Source organism: Doryrhamphus excisus, chromosome 19 (genome assembly GCF_030265055.1).
Source record: "Doryrhamphus excisus isolate RoL2022-K1 chromosome 19, RoL_Dexc_1.0, whole genome shotgun sequence".
Lineage (NCBI taxonomy): Eukaryota > Metazoa > Chordata > Actinopteri > Syngnathiformes > Syngnathidae > Doryrhamphus > Doryrhamphus excisus.
Window position 1 is genome coordinate 3,289,289 of NC_080484.1, and position 22,212 is coordinate 3,311,500.

At 39.2% G+C, this 22,212-nt stretch overlaps 1 protein-coding gene across 1 annotated transcript in view; it reads right to left on the bottom strand.

Annotated features, from left to right (window-relative positions):
• Window positions 1-597: 597 nt before the first annotated feature.
• The window catches only part of ptpa (protein phosphatase 2 phosphatase activator), a 33,130-nt gene continuing 11,515 nt past the window's right edge, over window positions 598-22,212 (bottom strand). Inside the window, exons 9-10 of the mRNA XM_058056103.1 lie at window positions 12,092-12,199; window positions 598-2,824 (exon numbers count right to left, since the gene is read on the bottom strand). Of these exons, the coding sequence (XP_057912086.1) occupies window positions 2,750-2,824; window positions 12,092-12,199 (183 nt within the window). The 3' untranslated portion in view covers window positions 598-2,749. The remainder of the gene's footprint in view (window positions 2,825-12,091; window positions 12,200-22,212) is intronic.

Sequence of the window (22,212 nt, forward strand, 5' to 3'; positions counted from 1 at the left end):
GAGTCATTTGTTTGTAAAGTCCAAGAGCTTGCGACACATATGATAAATCTCTTTTGATAGACTCGTATAAGTATGGGAAATAGGGTCCGATTGTTATATATACTGGTCTGGCAGTAATCTTTCCACTGCTTTGCATGATCCAGCTCTGGCCACACACTGCAGTCTAACATCCTGTGTGTGCGGGGATTTCCACCTCCATCCGTGAGAGGGCTCATTGTGTAAGGACATGCTGTCCAAAGTGTGGCCAGGGGACCATCTGCGGCTCTTAGTATATTATAAAAGTACAATGCATTGCAGATTAATGAGATGCATCAGTAGATATTACAGTAATTTGCTTTGTCAGCAAAAACCCCAAACTAATACATTTTGCTCAGATAGCTTAAATATTACCAACTAAATAATTGCCCTATTTATAAATACTTTCTAAACAATAATGTGGAGAATAAATAGATTACATCAAATATGAACAATGTACAGCGTAAACAGTAATTTGTTTAAATTATAAACAGTAATTTTAAACAGTAATTTGTACAAATAATAATAATCTATTTATTCTCCACATTATTATTTATTATTTATTATTACACGGGAGCCAGGCAACGACATTTCATTGGCAATTTCACTGCTGTGTTATTGTGCAATGACAATAAAGAAAGTCTATGTCTATGTCTATTTAGAATCCTGCATTATTCAATCTTTTCTTGTTATTATTTTGTCATTTGTGCAAAATTTTAATTTGTTTGTCAAATTTGAACAGAGTCTTTGAAATACAGAGTGAAAAAACAACACAAACAACAAAAAAACACTGACAAAGCATAACCACTCACGGCGAATTATTTGTTGTTTATTTCAAAAACAGCTACTTGAGCGTTTGTGTATGAACGAATGGGTACAACAGACCTTTTTTGTGTATGGCACTATCTCATGTACAATGGAACCTTGGTTAGCGTGTTTTGCGGTTCACATAGAAAATTTACAGCAAAATTTTGCCTTGAATTGCGCACAAATGTATTGCAAATGTATTACAGAGTTAATAACTCTGTTCTTCATGTGTTTTAATTAATTATGCCACAAGTCCTAGCTTGTCTCATTGATCATGGCTACAAAATGAGCCAAAATGGAGCCTAAGGTGGCATCATTTTAATAAAGAAGGCGAGGAACACCATTTAATTCAAGAAATAACAAGAAATAATCCTAGCAAAACAGGAAGGTAGTTTCCGTGTTGATCTCGCTGCCACTTCTCATCTTTGGCAACAATCACGTCTTCAGTGAAGGCAAAATTAACCTTAAATGTTTTATTTATTCCTTCATCAATATGCATTTCCAATGCTTGTAAAACTATTATTGGAAAACTGAAAACATTTTTCATTTTGGATTTCCATTATTTTTAAGGGGAAAATTTTGTTTCAGTTAGAGTACGTTTTGGTTAAAGTCAGACCTCTGTGTTGGCTTATGATGCTAACCAAGGTACCACTATGTTTAAACCTTGTTTAACAACAAAACACAAGTATTGAAGTTATTGACTTGCTAGTGTTGATTTCATTTTGTGACACACAGGAGATGAAACAATCTAAGCACTGATTGTTCAGATAATGTTCACATCATTGTACATTTAATATATATATATTACACCGCTTGAGAGTTCCGTCCTGGATCCACCAGTGAATCGTGAAAATCCCAGCATAAAAATATCCATTTGTGACACTCATGCTAGCTTGAAGTTGATGTTCTCCTTTGGTTTCTGATCAATATTTGCAATTAAAGTGACTGTTGTCATTTTTAAATGAGATTCGGCTCCAGTACGCTCCCTTCTCTCTCTGTTCAATTGCTATTGTTCTCACGCACAATGCATGTTAATCGCCAAATATACCTCACACCTTAATTGAACACATTTAAAGTATGAAATGTACACTATTCACCTCAGCACACAGCTGTGGTGCTTTTAAGGATCACCCGACAAAAGAAATTGCAGCGTTTGAAGAAAAATCATCAGTAAAGAACAAAGACAAACAAGCAAAAAAAACGTGGGTGTTTTTAACAGTGGTATGCTGTACATTTTTCCTGTATTATCACAAATTCTTACCGATTTAGGGTGAATGAGATGTGTTGTAATAAAAAATGATTTTCAACAAAATTGTGAGAATTTGTGCAGTATTGCAAATGTGCGGGGATCCACTGTATTAATGCTGCGGTTGCTTCTTCAGGCTTCCCATTAGACCAAATGTGAATGACAGCCGGTGAGTGTTTTTTTTAAATCCCCTGGTGTGGATAGACATTTTAGTTTCTTACACCAAAACCCCCCCAACCTATATAATTCCCTCCAAAAACGGAGTCTGATCCAGTATATAAATAAAATGCCAAAAATAGAAAGATGCTTTTAGATCTCTTCGTACATAATTTCGGACTTGAGTGGCGAAGGCCATGAACAGAACTCATATCTGCTGCCATTTGACATCTGGAGGTGGTTGGGGCGGCCCGCTGAAGGACCCCACACTCCTGGGCAATTTGGCTAGCCTGCAACATGGCAGGAATGCAGCAAGATTGAACATTTTTAACCTGGTCCAAAATAGTATTTTTTATCCTGTTGCATTTAGATGGGTAGGTGCTGAAACATGTGGAGATCCTACCTGCAATGCTCTGTCAAACTTTCATGATCACATTTGGACATGACGATAGGTGAAGGGAAGATGGTTGACCTTATGTGCGTGGAGTTTGGTCTTTTTTTTCCCCTTGAACTTGTCAATGACTATCAAGGCTTTGATGGCTGGATAGGCAGCAGGCTGCCAAATTTGAAGTGCTGGATCACCGGGAACTTCTCCAAACACTAGAAATAAATAAATGAAAAAGGAATGACCGTCAAAGCATATTTATGGTAAGCATTGTGCATTTATTCACTCATAACAGTTTTATTTCAGAGAACTATGTTACTTTTGCATGGGAATATGCATGAATTGATTTATATGATGTACTCCATTGTAACATGATACAGTAAACCTCGGATATATCGGATTCAATTGTTCCCACTGGTTTTGTCCGATATAAGCGAAATCCGTTATATGCGTATACCGGAAAATGTCCGTTTTACGCATATATCGGATTTATATCCGGTATATGCGTAAATCGGATTTTATCCGTTATAAAAAGGCACTTCCTTGACTATGTTTCCAATGTACCTGGACTGGGCGATGAAAAGAGACGTAAGGTAATGAGAATTTTAACTTTATTGGACTCTGAGCATAACAAATTGTTAATTAAGCTAGGCTCTGTTACGCCCGTCAGGCCTACGTTATTTCCAATAGTGAGGTTAAGATCTCATTCACTGCTGTGCTAGTATTATTGACGTCACTCACTTTTATATTTGTCCTAAATCTGAATAATAAACGTGAATATAAATCGCGCAGGCAACGCTGCAAATGACGTCGTATAGCGGCCTGTCACGATTCGGCGAATCGGAGCGCCACGAAGCGGCCATCCGATATATGCGAGGGAAATTTAATGGAAATGCATTGGAACGGGACTGGAGATTTTGTCCGAAATAGGCGAAATCCGTTATAAAAAATCCGATATATGCAATGAATTTTTATTGGAAATGCATTACAGAAAAATCGAAAAAAAAATTTATCTGTCCGTTGTGAGCGAATTTCCGATATATCCGAGTCCGATATATCCGAGGTTTACTGTACATGTTCAAATAAAATTAAACATTTTTTGTGGTTGACTTGCATTCTCCCAAAGAATAACTAATATTATAAATAAAACATTCTAAAATGTAATTATACAGTATCAAGATATCGCAACATTAAAAATGACAAGATTTCCCCATTCAGAGAAAAAATGTCTGGGACAATAAAAAATTTATTAATCACACACACTACATGAAAATGAAGTCAATAATTTTTCCAGCCTCACTATATTACCATGTGCATACGAGTGTGGCTTCCTTGTCCCTTGCCTCCAAACAGGCAGGAAGCAAGTTCAGCATCCTTGGCGCTGAAACCACATGGACTGAGTGAGCCCCTTTGTCAGCCATATAGTCTCTTTGTCTTAGCGGGTGGAGGCGGGGCCAGTAGAATACGCGTGCAGAGGAGTGCAATGTAGTAGCCGTGGTCATATGAAAATTTCACAGCTCTGCGTCTCTTCTGATGAACTCTGAGACGGATACTGCAACGTTGTGCACCCACTGATACTGGTACCAACTCAATATCTTTTTTTCCCTTTCCTTTTTATTGCAGTAGATTTAGCATAAAATGCAGCAGATATTTAAAAAAGTATATAATATATAAATTTTTCGAGAATTCTATTTATTTAAACATTTGGTCAGAAATATTTCAGCATTCAGAAATCTACCATATCTTATTGTGTGGAAATATGGGCTAATAACTATAAAAGCAATCTTCACTCGCTAAATGTACTGCAAAAAAGGTCAGTAAGGATAATTCATAATGCCGCCTACAGAGAACATACTAACTCCTTATTTCTAAAATCACAAATACTTCAACTTGCTGATATAGTTCATCTTCAAACAGCTAAAATAATGCATAAGACTAAAAATAACCAATTAGCTAAAAATGTCATCCAATACTTCTCTACAAGAGAGGAGAAATATGATCTCAGGGAAGAAGTACATTTGAAACACTTCTATGCTAGGACTACGTTATGCTAGCCATAGCATTTCAGTATGTGGAATCAAACTATGGAATGGATTGAGTAAGGACCTCAAACAATGCACAACGATGAGCCAATTCAAGAAACAATACAAGCAGTTGATGTTTGCTAAATACAAGGATGAAGAGTCTTGAACCAGTCATGATGTGCTATATATATCACTATATTGACACTTACTATGGTACACATTATGGCATTGGATGCTCATATCACCTCCTACTTCGGTACGAGGTGCATTATTAAAAACAAAAAACAAAAAAAACCCTTAAATTGTATTATGGAAAGCAGGAAGTGAACAAATGTAACAGTTACTGATTGTAAAAGTACCAGATGGAGGGGTAGGATTTAATAAGCTTTGCTTCTTCCTACTCCTTTTGGACATGTGGAACTGGGAACTGATTATGGGATGCATTCAATTGTAATCTGATGCATGTTCAAATGAAATAAAACCATTACCATTACCATTTATTGAAAAAGGGCTAATTTGCCTTCATATGAAAGTACCACCAAGAGCAACAACAAAGAGAGAGAGAGGCTGACAAAATGTGTGACAAAGGAATTATGAGGCTGTTCAATTCTGACGCTGAAGAAGACGACTTGAGTCGTTTTAGTTTGTTTAAGTGTTGTAATGCGTATTTGAAAAAGCTGGTTTTAATCAGTTTTATTAAATTTGCTTTGTGCATGGTAATCGTATTAACTACCACCTTTTGTTGTTTTTGTCACTCGCCGGTTTGATCAGATGCGAACACATTTCTTAAAAAGGTCCAAACTGAGGATCGAATCAACCTTTTTTGTATTTATTAGCACTACGCCGATATTCTTGCTGTTTCTATTCTTGTGTCAGCCGCTGGATGGAGTTTAGAGAAATATCTTTTGCTGTGATGCAGTTCAGTTCAATTGCATTTACAGTATATAGCACCGATTCACAACAGAAGTTATGTCAAGGCACATTGAGTGGGTTTCCAATCACTTGGGCGACGACGGAAAAAGGAAAGAAACCTTAAAAAGAACCCAAGCTCTGTGGGGTCTTGGTCTCGTCTAGACCAGTTGGGTTGAAATAGAGCTACAGAGTACAGGGACGGAGGGTAGCTCGAGAGAGAAAACAGGATAGAGGGGTTGAGCAACCGGGGAGGGACAAGAGAACGCTGGACACAACAATAGTCCTGAGATGAACAACAACAGCCTCAGCACCACCAATAACAAGCAGATAAATGTGAAGGTGCAATGGCGCCCTTGTCGACCGCATCTCAGTGGGCAGGGATCACCAACCATACAGAGAGAGAGAGAGAGAGAGAGAGAGAGAGAGAGAGAGAGAGAGAGATGCACGTTCTCCAAAATTGGCTCCAAGTCTTTGACAAAGTCTGGATCCCATTATTTTTGCTCAAGAGCGCCGCTGAGCCAGTATTCATTCATTCCACAGTCCACACTGGCGATGGTAACCTTCATCTTGAGACACAGTTACCCTGGGGTAGACTGACATGACTTCTAATCCATACCAACAGTCCACTAGTGTCCGTGTGAACAGTAGTAATGGTAATAGTTTTATTTAATTTGAACATGCATCAGATTACAATTGAGTGCATCCCATAATCAGTTCCCAGTTCCACATGTCCAAAAGGAGTAGGAAGAAGCAAAGCTTATTAAATCCTACCCCTCCATCTGGTACTTTTACAATCACTAACTGTTACATTTGTTCACTTCCTGCTTTCCATAATACAGTTCAAGTTTTTTTTTTTTCTAATAATATAAGGTAAACAAAATCAAATAAAATCAAATAAAATCAAATAAAATCAAATAAAATCAAATAAAATTAAAATCAAAATTAAATAAAATTAATTTTAATCCAATCCATCTGGTACTTTTACAATCAGTTACATTTGTTCACTTACTGCCTTCCTGATAGAATTTAAGTTTTTTTTATTAATTTAAAAAACAATATTTTTTTTTACATTTTTTAATTTTTATTTTTTTTTTATTTTTTAATTTTTATTTTTTTGTCCCGTACCAAAGTACAAGGTGATATGAGCATCCAATGCCATAATGGGTACCATAGTAAGTGTCAATATAGTGATATACAGTATATAGCCAGTCATGATATAGTCATATCATGACTGGTTCAAGACTCTTCATCCTTGTATTTAGCAAACATCAACTGCTTGTATTGTTTCTTGAATTGGCTCATCGTTGTGTAAAAAGAAATAAATACAGTATCTTGCTAATTTTGGTGCTTAATTTAGTGTCAGTGAAATTTGAGTGCAGTCAACTGTGGTGGTAGTTTTGTGGTGGATGTTGGTAGTTTTTCACCCGTTCGGCTCACAGTGAGGACCAAATCAATGCTCAGGCCCAAACGCTGGAAAGTTTGCTTTTACTGTATTTCAACTCAGAACATACTGACTCCTCTATTACCTGCAAAAAGTACTAAAATGAACTTCATTTTGTTAAATGAATACACAACTCCTGCATGTAGCATTAACTAGCAAACACCGTTGTGACGCTAGTGTGACATTTTCACAATTGTGTATAAATGATCAGTTTCAGCAGTAATTGTGTAGAATATATGCATTTAAAATACTGACAAATTTTGCCATGTTTTTTATTAATTTCCTGGGATGTAATTGGTGCTGGTTTTGCTGTGATAATCATCCGTTATGGATTTAATTACATGTCAGTGAATTTATTAATTAGTGTGTTTATCAATTTATTAATGGATGTATAAATTCTGTGTGACTTTTGTCTAAGTAGTAGTTTGGGCACTGTTTAAATACTAGCACAGATTTAGCACTGGTATCAGATAATATGTAAACCAGGGCCTCTGGAATAGTGGGGCGGGTCCTCCTGGGGGGGCATGGTGAAATGCTGGGATGGGGGTGGGGGGCTGAGTAAACTTAACTTGGAAAGTTGTTGCAGATGTTTTCTCAGATCATTTTATTCATTGATTTTCATAATCAGGTGTTTGTATGCAGAAGGCTGGTGTCAGCTATACTCTTGTATAATTGGTACAGGTCGCTATTATCGTGGCTATCGTGGATTATTAGTCGAAAAATACTGAAAGACAAGTCAGATGTAGTATTCTGATCACTAGGCGTCAGTAATGTTACATTGATGAGATACTGATTACATTACCTTCGCACTGCATGGTGTCAACCGTGGCATGACACCTCTCATTTTATGGTTTTATTTATTGGTCTTTACATTATAATTATAAAACTGCTTAGCCTTTGCATAAACAGCAATGGTTTTAAATATAAAATAAAAAAAATAACGACTGGCAGGTATTTCTCAAATAATTAATAGTATCTTAAAAAGTAAATAAATGAAATATTAAATATAATAGTGGTGTCCCAACTTTTTCCACCGAAGGTTGCATACAGAAAAAGCCAGATTTTGTACATAGATGAGATTATTATGAGATATATCTCTTTAATAATGTTAAAGTAAATAAGTAATAATAATAAAATAGTAAATAAAACAGTAAATAATAAAATAGTATATTTATAATAAATAAAATAGTAAATAATAAATGTAATGATTTATTTAAATTTTACTATATGCCAAGGGCCAATAGGAAACAAGATGTTCAAAAATGGCCCCTGGCCCACACTTTGGACACTGCTGAATTTGACGCGGTTTCTTTTTAGGAAAGTATCAGTAACAGTTTTTACTTTATTTTTCGTAAAGTTTGTGATTGGTCAAAGTGTAGTACGAATAGATCCAGCATGTAGTCCCTCGTTGCCCAATGGTGGCACACTGTTTTCATCTTATCCGCTAGTCTTTGTCCTTTTCCGTATTTCACCGGGAAGGCTAAGTGTTCCCAAACAGGTGACTTAAACCACAGAAGAGGCTTTTCAAGCTCTGGCTTCTCCTTGGCTAGTGCAACTCTATGTGTTTCCATTCAATGTGTACCATGTAAAGACCGCAAAAATCAGACTACAAATACAGTACATGTACCGCGCCTGAAAAGGTTTTGAGTCTTAAAATATTTTCTTTCAGGCATAAGCACTTTAACTTATCAGCTACGACTAAAAATGGACACAAAATAAGTCATACTGTATGGATCTGCGACATGCTCTCATCCACCCCCAAGCCTGTCTGCCACTGTCACAATCCAAATGTGTCATTTCATGCCTCTGGAAGCATTTTTAGCACCCAGCAGACTGAAAACCGAGCTCCTGCTTTCTCCAGGCGGACTCAAACTCTGCCCCAAAAACCTTGTGTGGGGCCAGCAAAAGGGAGTGAGGAATGCGAGTCTGCTGATGGTTGCTCCAGGCTTGGAGGAACGTTGGGACAGAGGGAGGGGTGGATTTAATGAAGGGAATGGCAGAGGAGGGGGAGGGGGCAGACAGCTTGGCCCCTCAGCTCTTTGGGAAGACTCGCAGGCTGCTCTGGAAAACACAGGATGTGGGCATGCAGGCGGGAGAAGGCTTAGACATCTCCCCATACCCCACCCCCTACCGCCCACACAGAAACCCAAGCACGCACACACACACACACACACACACAATTACATTCTCTCCATTCCACTCTTAACCCTTTCCTTCTCAAGCAGTCTCGGATTTCTCTACATTTCTTTGCTAAAAATCTGAACCCAATATCCCAAAACTTTTGTTTTTGGGAAGTAAGTTACTTGTAGCTGTAATTTCCAAGAATTACAAGTTTTTTCTAGACAGGTGAAGACTGTATGTATTAATAAAAATATAAAAGTCAATATATATTTAACTATAAGTTGCAGTTCTGCACATTGTTCTGTTTCAGGCTAACACTCGTTAACCCAAAACTACCATTTAAGCAGATCACTGGTAGGTCCAAAAGTCAATTATTTACCAGGCTGATTTTTTTTATATTTATTTTTATAATTCAGAATAAAAAGAGGTAGATTTTTTGATTGACTTGATTACATCGATATATCTAAGCGAGGTAATCCCATTTTAAACTGAAAATGAATAAAAAAAATATACACAGCATCATCCACTGTATTTTTTTAAATTACCTTTTTGTTACATTTCAGTGTCATTACCGAAGGGAGCATTTTCACTCAACCAATCAGTACACAGGATTGTGTCTAGCTCCACCCACCGCAAACAAATAGTACTAGGACAGCAGTATGGTGTGCTGTGGTATATTGTTGTATGTTTATGTCTTTTAACATTGCAGGATAAGGGTGGCTCCTTTAAGAGAGTGAGGCGTGTATGCTGTGCTGCACAACCAGGAGGGAGGGAGGGAGGGTGAGTGGGGGTGGGGGTGGGGGTGGGGGGCGGACAGACAGGAGCGGACAGCCACCACAGCAGTGAGTGAAAGTTACTAGTCAACGTTTTGGTGGAGAACATCCAGTTAGCACATCAGACCTGATGGTAGAAAAGCGTCCTTTAAAAGGAACCTTGGTTCTATGAGCGTCAACTTATTCCTGAATCAACTAGCAGTACACTTCAGTTCTGTTTGTCTTGGTATGGTTTGGAACATACGCTGACCGGGTTTGTGGTTCACATATGCAGTAGTCCCTCACCACACAGCAGTTCAAATAGAACGGTTTTTCCAAAGATATTAATTAATTAATCATGCTGTTTCGTAGTTGAATACGGCCTATTACTTGTTTAAAAAATGCGTATTTATGCAAAATGTGTCTATTTAGAAGATTGTAAAGAAGAAGGGATTCCGTTTTGTGTAAATTCACTTATCACACAAAGCATATTTAAGCATTCAGAAGACGCACCGAAATTGACATTGATAATGTAGTGTTCTACACTGGTCACTAGGTGTCAGTTACATTACTGGAATCTCCGGTGAGACACACAAGCACCAGACTTGAACCCTAGAACAACAGCTTTTTATTGCAGGTTTATCACACAACCCAGCCGTGCCTCGTTTATTGCAGTTAATTGGTTCCACACTCAAAAGCGCTAAGTGAATTCACACCATGTAGTATTAAATATTAATAAATTGAATATTTATGACTGCATTTCATTTGTTTATGACTTTCTAAATATGTTTTTGTAACATTATTAAAGCCATGCAGGCGTGAAATAACACTCCTATTAGTCTTTGTTAACACCACATTGCGCAACAGCAATACACAGGCTATGGGACCACTGCCAGAACATAAGAGACGGTTTCCAGTCATAGCATATAACAAAGTACCGAGCTCACTAGTTAGCCTCCAATTTGGTTGTTCTAAACTTAAGAAAGGGTTACAATCGGAGTAAGGAAGAAGAAAAATGTACCACTTCCACACGGAATACGAGGAGATGGTTTTGTTCTCTGTATTATGTTGGACATAATATCTACACATCTTCACACTGCATGGAGCCAGTGTGAAGATGTTGTCAATGTAACATGACTGATGCCTAGTGAACAGTGAAACAATGCCATTATGCATTGTGACCCATTTAAAGGCAACGAGAGGCGTTCAATTTATTGGTTAAGATTACACCCGGCACCCTCAGTGTAGTCATAGTCTATTAGTAGATGATTAACAGCACTCATTTATTAATCGCATTATTTTAACAAAACGCGATATAGCGAGGGAACAATACTCGGACCCCAGTGTATCGTGGGACGACTGTGATAACTCATAAAAAACCCTCATAAAAACACAAGCTATTGTTTTGGCCATAACCCATGCAAAGCTGAAACTCAACTCTGAACTCCAGATGTCATTTCCTGTCCGTCTGTCACTCAGCATAAATAATAGGCACGCACATGCCCAACACCCATTAAGTGTAATGTACTTGTTAAAACAATTAAAAACCAAAGAGCTGCAACAATTAACCAATTATAATACTATCAACTATAAATTATTATTATTTTTAAAGAATATAAATATGCTCAAATGTCAATATATTTGAATGTCCTTAGTCATCCATGAAAGCAGATATTGACAATCATCGTCTTTGACTTTTGGATGGACATTTTCCCCAACTAACCACTAAGTGTGGTTTGGTACCACAGACTAACTCTGGCACCTAACCGATGACTCGGATTAATCAAAACAACAAGCTTCAGATTAATCCACAAAGAAAATAATCGTTAGTATGCAGCTTTATTGCAGTTACAACAATTTGGTGTCATTTGCTCATTTTCAAACGAAAAGAATAATATTTTTGCAAATGGCAATTTGTATTTTTAATATTTAAGCCAAAATCTTTTTAAACAAAATTCTTACTTGATGACAAGGAACTTGTCAGAATTGCAATGAATTAGGTTGTATTTCCTGTCATTCAAATTCAATTCCTTGTGGAGGTGGAGCCAATTCAATTCACTTTCCGGTGAATTGCACAAGCCTGGTGTAAACGTACAGAAATCTATCTTGGCGTCTAGATGTGGTATTTCTATCATTCAATCTATTCAATTAAATTTCATTTCCGTTCTTTCCACATGTTGTACAACTAAGGCAAATGGTAAACGAACAGGAAAGTGGAAGAAGTCGTCTCACCTCAGCTTTATACATTCTGATCAGTCCCTGGTTGACTTTGGACCAGGACGGAACAGCACTGATGTTCCACAGCTGGTTGGAGTGCTCGGCAAATGGTCCGGTCTTCATCTGGATAATGAAACAAAAGATGGAGGAAGTCGGTATGAAATGTAATGTTACATGTAATGTTACAGGTGTGGCGCCACCATAGTGGAATATTAAAGGGGAGACCTTATATGCTCATTTTGCGTCCCTTTGTATTGAATTGTGGACACCTAGATCTTCCAGAATCTGCACCTATTCAGATGTATTTCTTTGGAATTTGTGCTTCCTGTGAAAACGGTTGGTATTATTCCACCCACGCCCCACTTCAAGGCAAGCCCACTTCTCTGTGGTTGGTAAACACTCCCAAGTGCTTAGGAGGACTTCCTGTGTTGTGCCGCTAGCTGCCGAACCCAACTTTATAGGCGTTGATAAACGGTAAAGGAATTGACAATAAACACCGATTTATCTTTTTAAAATGTCCGCTTTTACAATACAGACATATGTCTTGGATCTGGAAGTAGAGACGTGACAGTCCAAAGTTTCTCAGGAAAAGAGGTTACTTCAATACGTCTCTCAATGCTAAGTAGCTTTAGCATTTTAGTGTTTTCTACAGCATCGGTGACGTCTTATGTGGTCATTACACGTTTTTTTGACTACCAGTTTTAAAAAAAAACTCTGGTACACCAACTGATTGTGGTGGGAAAAGGCTATTAGCAACCCCACTCCATGTATGCACACTCTATAATGCTACACAGACAAGCTATTTTGTGCAAAACAAACAAAACAGTCCAGTGTGAAATGCTGTTGACAGATTAAAATGCATTATTTTGCTAGTAGGGAATCAAAAATTCCAACCACTTGTGCCTGTTTACGATGTTAGGAATTGTAAACAAATGTAGCTTTCCCTTACACCCAAAGAAACACTTCCTGGGAGCCATTACTGACAAAATCAACACAGAAGCAGAACATGGGGGAGGGCAGAGAGCGTACCTGGCCTACAGTGCATGCCCATATAATGAAGCCTGCCTGTGTGTGACATCACTAACCTCTAATTTTACAATGCCCTCTGAAACAGAGCGTTTTGAGCCATCCCAAACTTCTTTCAGGACTCACTTTCAAATGCACAAACCTCATTATCTGAAACGTTGGCATCGTTTAACACAAGAATACAACATCCCAAATACATTTACAGGTCAGAAAAGTGGAAAAAACACAAATATTTCCTTTTTAAAAAGGGGCTTGTACTACACTAGGTCATTTGTACCGTGCTGGACTTTGGCACAATCAATCATTATTTTCCAAGACATTTTCAGCCACAACAGAGAAAAGTTATAATGTCATACGGATCAATGCTAGGGACACTTTTCAACTTAATCACTTGTTTTGTCCCGAGGGGCTAAGAGTCCCTAACAGAGTCTGAAAAGTTGCAAAATCTAGCAACAACATCGATTACAAGAACTGGGTTGCAGAACCGGTTTAAGCAGAAATGCAAATTTGACTGGCTGGTAATGTCACATGGGGTGCTGTGCCGGCTAAAAGCAGAGAAGCGCTTTGCTGTAATGGGATAAGGTGACATCAACAATCCTTATTTGAGACATGAACACACGTTTCAGTGTGTTCTAAAGATACAAAAACAGATAAAAAGAGACAGCTAAAAAGAGAGAGGTGATGATGCAATTCCACAATAGTAGAGAGCATGTGGTGCTCTCGAAGTCGAAGCAGAAGTGCATTTTATAAAAGCACTGACTGCATCTTTGAATCGTAAAAGAGTGCTATGCAGCAACCAGGAAGTGAAAACCTTTTTTTTTTTTTTTTTAAACACATCGTTCCACTGACAGCAAGCAATCCAGATTTCCTCATATGGGCATGCCCGGGTACACGCTGTAGGCCTGCCTTCCCCTCCCTTCTACTCACTGTGTTAGCACATTGAGAAATGGCTACCAGGAAATGTTTGTTCAGGTGTGAGGGGACTTTATTAAGCTTTTCTAAAAAGTGTCAAGCATCAGGCAGAAGTGGTTGGAGTTCCTGATTCTCAACCAGCAAAAGAAAAAGATACTCATCTGTCAATGGCACTTCTCACTGTGAGCATAGACCAATATAAAGATGGACTAGCCACCAAACTGTTGCCGAAGTCTGGTAGCTTTCCAACATTGGTCGTGTTGACAAGTCAGAAGAGCAAGCTGTAAAGTATGTCAGTGTCCTAAGGGTTTATTTTGTGGAAGTAATCAGATAAAAGTGGACATGTAATTCATTAGCCATTTACAACAATGATACAGCAAAGCATGCTGGGAAATAGGAAGTGCTGTTGTAAAAACATATACATACATACAAGTAAATGTAACTACTGTTAAGCGCCTTTCTGCAAAGAAACACATATCGGTATCAGTTGATGGAATCAAACATTGTAACCCATTTGCATTCACAAGGCTGGGGAAGAATAGAATACATTTCCAGGATAACTTCACCGTTTCCAGGACAATTGACCTTTTTTCCAAAGTGCATTATAAGATCAACTTCGCTCTTTTTTTTAAACCCATTTTTGCTGTTTTTTTTTAATTCTCCAAATATGAAATATTATATTCATAACTTTCTTCTTGTATAGTGTTCATGAATTTTCTTCTTGTTATATTATGACTTTATTCCCATAATATTTTGACATCATTCCCATATTATAACTTTCCCCCAAAACCTAATTCTCCAAAACTTATGTTACTTTGTTTTCGTTATTTCTCATAATGTTATAAATTGTTATTTTAATATATTTTAGATAATAGGACTTTTAAAAACTTTCTTCTTTAACATTTAAATTCTATGCTACTAATGCTATCTATATATGTATCTATATATATTTCTTAATATATTTAGAATAGAATGCCTTTATTGTCACTATACATATGTACAGTGAGGTTGAGAGCAGCCCCTTTAGTGCAAACATGGAATAAAATTTTAATTTATTCTCTGAAAATTTGCTTATTTTCATTTCTGGCGTTGTTTTCCAACTATTTTTTTCTTTCAGTTTCATGCCACTAAAAAAACAGCCAATAAAAAAAAAAATCAGCCGTAGGCCTTAATTGGCCCCTAAGCCACACTTGGTCACCACCGTTCTATGGTTTTCTTGGTTCTGTCTGTATATCTGTTTATAGCACCACATGTAGGTGTGCCTTATGTATTACATCGTTTTCACCTCATGAACCGTTCCCGTATGGATGTGACTCTTTACTGATCCAACACTGTGGACTATTTTTTTTTTTTTTTTTCCAACCATCCAAACGCCGCTTTGTGGACAGGACCAAAGCAGGAGTGCAAACTCAGTTCGAAAACAGTTATTGACAAAGGTAGTAAACCTTCCATCCAGTACAAACTTACAGCTTGTTCACTGCGTCTACTGCTCTACACACTATAATGTCCCTTGGTCACTGGAAGGCTGCTGAATTTTTCTTTCTTCTCTCCCCAACACGCACCCTTGCTCATACACACACACACACACACACACACACACACACACACACACACACGCATCATCCCACTCTGTAGTTTACTTTTTGAAAAAAAATGTTGTGAGAGAGTGCTAGCAGCATTTTAATCATAATTGACTGTTGATGTGGCTACTACTCATTCATCTGCTGTACGCAAAGCTGAAAAGGCTAAAATAATCATGCACTTCTAACAATAGAACAAAAAAAAATTCTTTTAAAAACCACCAATTTATGAATGAAGTTACACTGTGTTTTCCCCGCCATATTTCCCCAAGAGCTAAAGGAACCCAAATCCAGACCTTGGGGCATCCATCTAACAACCGCTCCTCCTTTTTCCATCCCACCCCCACCACTGGAGAGACTTTCCATGGCCTTGCATGAGAACACAAGGGGGGAGGGGCATGGAAGAGGGAGGAAAAGGGGGGGTGGAGACAGCCCGTATTCCCTGGAGGAAGGAGTGATTCACAGCAGCATGTGTGGAAGGAAGTGACTCATGTTTAGGCCCATGCATGCACGCACACACACATAGCCTTGTGTGTGAATTAAATACGGAGTCCGTGTTGGAATTATCCACACGTGTGAGAATAAGAGGAATATACGCTGGTGAACATATGGAAACAGTATGCTAACAGGCTAATAACCAACAAAACCTTATACAGTACGTAATTCTGGGGCTGAGCAACCTAGCAGAAGAATCATAATATTTGTCGTCATATTATCACAATCTTTGAGATCTTGTTTTTAACCTGCCAGTTCTAAAGACAAAATAAACCATATAAACATACAAAGTAAATAAGGCATATTAAATTAATTGGCTTAACTGTGCAGACTCCACTCGCATTTTCATGCTTTCCAATATAGAGTCGTATCTCGTTTATCGCAGTTAATTGGTTCCAGACCTGACTGATATAAGCAAAGAAATATTTAATATTCATTCATTTTCTACCGCTTTTCCTCACGAGGGTCGGAGGGGGTTAATGGAGCCTATCCCAGCTGTCTTGGGGCGAGAGGCGGGGTACACCCTGGACTGGTGGCCAGCCAATCACAGGGCACATATAGACAAACAACCATTCACACTCACATTCATACCTATGGACAATTTGGAGTCGCTAATTAACCTAGCATGTTTTTGGAATGTGGGAGGAAACCGGAGTACCCGGAGAAAACCCACGCATGCACGGGGAGAACATGCAAACTCCACACAGAGATGGCCGAGGGTGGAATTGAACCCTGGTCTCCTAGCTGTGAGGTCTGCGCGCTAACCACTCGTCCGCCATGCAGCCCATATTTAATATCAATAAATTTTATATTTTCACACTTAGAGCATAGAAAACCTGTTTATGACTTTCAAAATACTGTTGTTACTATTGTTACTGTTATTGTACTGTTGACATGACATAACACCCCTATATCACTTTTACACTCCTATTATTCTTTGCTTACATCACATTGCTCAGGCTACGGTATCAGTGCAGGGACATAAGAATAGCATGCTACCAAGCCAACTAGACAGCTTTCAGTTCATTTATTCTAAACTTAAGAAACGGTTTGAAATGGAGTGACAAAGAAGGAAGAAGCCAAAAAACTAGCTAATTTTTTTGGGACTAGTATTAGGCAACATTCAACCCAGGAAACGCATTTTGAGCACCCCTCCTCGCCCCGGGCCTCCTGCTGGCTTGATGTTTTGCTCCAGTTTTGGATCAACATTTACAACAAAAGTGACTGTTAATGATACTGTAAATGACAATGATGATACCACAAGACGATGCATGAAGAGTCTATCGGAGGAACAAGGTAGGTGTTGCCACACGGACCAATATTACATTGCTCTGCCAGTCTTTACACCACAGACACTCCACAGTAGCCACGTTTTTACATGACGAGTTTTTCTCTTTGACCTTTCGGGAAACAATGGTATCCATAGAAAGGAATATTCCAATCTCTGGTCTACATGCGCCGTGAAAATCCAACAGAATAGTCAATAGGGCATGCCCAGTAAAACGTAAACATCAACATCACGTGATACCAAGTTCCCCAAGTTTTTCTTTCACTTGTTGCCAGTTTTTCATCTGTCCAGTCTTGAAATTTAGTTTGAATCAAAAACAAACTTTGCTTAGTCCAGTGCCGATTGCTGGCCTCCGTTTTTAAAACTGAAGAACGTCTGGATCTGCGTGTTACGTCATATCTGAGCATGCGCTGAAAGAACGCACCCGGGATAAATTTAAACAGGAAAAGATCAAATTCAATCTTGCTAATATTTTATAATTAAACTCAGGACATGTTTTATATAGATATATACAGTAAACCTCGGATATATCTGACTCGGATATATCGGAAATTCGCTCACAACGGACAGATAAAAAAGAACCGATTTTTCTGTAATGCATTTCCAATAAAAATTCATTGCATATATCCAATTTTTTATAACGGATTTCGCCTATTTCGGACAAAATCTCCAGTCCCGTTCCAATGCATTTCCATTAAATTTCCCTCGCATATATCGGATGGCCGCATCGTGGCGCTCCGATTCGCCGAATCGTGACAGGCCGCTATACGACGTCATTTGCAGCGTTTGCAGCGTTGCCTGCGCGTCCAGGTACATTGGAAACATAGTCAAGGAAGTGCCTTTTTATAACGGATAAAATCAGATTTACGCATATACCGGATATAAATCCGATATATGCGTAAAACGGACATTTTCCGGTATACGCATATAACGGATTTCGCTTATATCGGACAAAACCAGTGGGAACAATTGAATCCAATATATCCGAGGTTTACTGTATTTTCTTTTTTAATAAAACTGCACTTGTGAATAAAGTATAGAAGGGTTTAGATTCTGTATCACAGATGGCGCGAATGCACACGAAAGCTGCTTGCCAACCGCCAATAAACAACAGAAGAAGAAAAACACCACAAAGAAGAAGGCACCCTGACAACTTTCCGTTTGAGCGGGCACAAGATACCTCAATCGGATTGGTTAAAGGAATATTCCATCCCTGTTCAATTCTTTCCGTTTGAGCAAATAAACCAAATACAATTGGAATATTTGGGTCCATGTATACTATTGACATAATGGCTATTGACATAATACAGTAAACCTCGGATATATCGGACTCGGATATATCGGAAATTCGCTCACAACGGACAGATAAAAAAGAACCGATTTTTCTGTAATGCATTTCCAATAAAAATTCATTGCATATATCGGATTTTTTATAACGGATTTCGCGTCATTTGCAGCGTTTGCAGCGTTGCCTGCGTGTCCAGGTACATTGGAAACATAGTCAAGGAATTGCCTTTTTATAACGGATAAAATCCGATTTACGCATATACCGTATATAAATCAGATATATGCGTAAAACGGACATTTTCCGGTATACGCATATAACGGATTTCGCTTATATCGGACAAAACCAGTGGGAACAATTGACTCTGATATAGCCGAGGTTTACTGTATTTGCAAATGATGATGATTAATTATAAAAAGTGATATTGGATAATTCCTCACGGCACACCTGACGGTTTCTCAAGGTACACTAGTGTATCATCACCAAAATCTGAACAAACCTCAGCTCACAGTACAAAGTGGGTGAGGAATCCACTCTTGATGGGGATGTCATAAATCTCAAAAAATCCAACTATTCCTTCAAAGTGAAGTATTTGTCAGCTGACCAGAAGTTTAAGACCACAGCCTTCCTAAGCTAAAATATCTTGGCAACAACGCGGACTCAATGTTGTTTTCTGTCAGGTATTGACACTGTCATGATCCTTCGATGGCAAAGGCAAAAAAGCTTTCTCTCTTTGAACGCAGTGGAATTATTGAGCTGCATAAGCAAGACCTCTGGCAATACACCATTGTTGCTAAGGCGGGATACAGTAAGACCGACATTTGACATTTGACATTCTTCAAAAATAAGAGTTATGGAACAAAAAGTTGTAGACCCAAAAATATGTCATTGGCCCTGAGCCAGGGGACCATCAGACAGCATCTGTGAGAAGACCTCGGCTCCTTCAAGACCACAACATTGGCCATTTGGAATTAGCACGAGAGCACCAAACATGCGGCATTGAAAGGTGAAAGAAAGTTTTATTCTCTGATGCCAAAAAAATGTATGGCTTTCAATGTTACTGGCATGACAAGATGATATGATATGTTTTCTACACGGCACACTGGAGCCATCAAGATCTAGGCTGCTTTTTCCTTCAACAGAACAACGGAACTTCAGGTTGTGCAGGGGCGTCAAACGGTTGATAGCAATGTGGAAATGTTGACTGAAGGGCATCGTCTGTGTGGTAATGACTGGCTTCTTCAACAGGACAACGCTGCACTTCACAATGCCCGCCTGACAAAAACCATCCTGCATGTTCTCCCGATCTAAATCCAACGGAGAACATTTGGGGGTGGATGGCAAAGGAAGTTTACAAAAATGGACATCGGTTTCAGACGGTGGATGCGCTTCGGGAAGACATTTTCACCACCCGGAGCAACATTCCCACTATCCTCCTGGAAACACTGGCATCAAAAGTAATTTTTGTGGTGATTAACTCGAATGGTTCAGCGATTCACCACTGAATAACTTTTATTGAACATTGCATTCGTATTTCATTGGGGTTTTGTTTTCTTTTTTCGATTTGATGCCAAAGTGCTCAATTCTGGTCCCATTTTTCCTCAATTCTTGAGGTGTTTTCATGTCAAACGTTCAGACGGGTCTCTACATGTTTGTACTTGAGCAGGGGGGCCTTGGGGGCACTGCAGGATCTCAATCCATTACAGCAAAGTGTCTTACTAATGTTTTTCTTTTTGACTGTGCTCCCAAACTCAACCAGCGCCTCCCTTGACATTCTGGGCTGCTCCCTCACCTTCCTCACAATCGTCTTTACCCCACCAGCTGAAATCTTACATAGAGCTCCAGAGTGAGAGTGACTGAATGTTAGCTTGGATTTCTTCCATTTATCAGTGATGGTTTTGATCTCCCCAAGCTTCTTGTCCATGCATCCATTTTCCATACACCCATCCATTTTCTATGCTGCTTATTCTCACTAGGGTAGCGGGTATGCTGGAGCCTATGCCAGTTGACTTCAGACGAGAGGCGGGGTACACCCTGGACTGGTGGCCAGCCAACCACAGGGCACATATAGACAAACAACCATTCACACTCACATTCATACCTATGGACAATTTGGAGTCGCCAATTAACCTAGCATGTTTTTGGAATGTGGGAGGAAACCGGAGTACCCGGAGAAAACCCACGCATGCACGGGGAGAACATGCAAACTCCACACAGAGATCTTTCAAGGGGCGCTTTAGATTGGTGCAGCATGTGAGGGGTGACCACTTGGCAGGGTGTGGTGAGTTTTCAGGGCTCGGTCCCAACCTGCTGTACTTGCAAATGTGGGCAAAATTTAAGGATGAGTACCACCTCAGTAAGGATTTGGGAGCATGCAGACACTGCAGCACTTTTAGTGCAGGAGGAACTTTCGGCGTGTGCGGGGCTGTCAGTCTCGACACTTCCACAGTCCGGCTGTGCAATGACCGTGAGTGAGTGTGTGCGCCGGTATTGGAATCAGCATCGGCTGATTTCACTCAAGGATGGTTGGGATCGGTATCGGCAGCATGAAACCCTGATCGGAAAAACATCCTGAGTGTCAAGGCTATTAAATATTTTCAAAAATATGGAATATTGCTCCAGGCGGGATAGTGGCCTAAAACTTTCAGGTTTCCTGAGGGGATGTCATAAAAGTGGCTTCGGCAGTGGCGAGTGTTCAAGTTCTAAAGCTCCTTTGCTGGGTTCAGCTCTCGCATACGCTCCTTAAAAATGGGGTTGTTTTGTTTAGTTTGGGTGTGGCTAACACCAATTTCCATTCCAGGATCAATAACATAAGCATGTCAACTAAGTACTCAGTCAATTCGCAAGTTAATCCACCAATAATGTGAAATTATGATATATTCAAAGTGTGGGTATTCAAGAGTGTGACGGAAACCTCTGAAAACAATTTTGCGTGTGTGTATTCCAAAAGTAAATAAATTCCCAAAGTATGTTCCTACACGAAAAGGATATATGCAGAGAAAAAAACGGAGGCCCCTTCGCACCCTTTCAGGACTGTTTGAGGGGTGGAAGAGGTCAAACGGGGGAGGAGGAGAAGGAGGGAAGGAGGCGGTGTGTCTGAGTGGGAAGGAGGAAAAGGATGTAGCTTGCTCAACCGACACCCTGCCCTCTACTTTCCTCCCCTCCTTTTCCTCCAAACACCAAAAACAAAGCGCGCAGTTGCTGCTCTGGCACACAACCAACAGAATCCATCTGCTTTCCCCTGTCTGTTATTTCCTCAACAAAAGCACATTCAGCTGTGGAGTGCGGCTACGTAGTACGGTACATATGTATTCTTACTCTACACAAACTTGAGCACGGAACAACAACTAATTCATAATCAAGACTTCAGAGGTGTACCGATCTCCGCCACGGTACACATTAAGCAAGGGACAGGAAGTGTTAACAGCATCGAGTGATCAAAGTCCCCTGTTTGGAAACACTCGGGTTTCTCGATTTAAAAAAAAGTGACTAAAATGAATGCACTGTGCCGCCATTGTTCAGTAGGAATGGGGCGGGCTACAACTGGAAG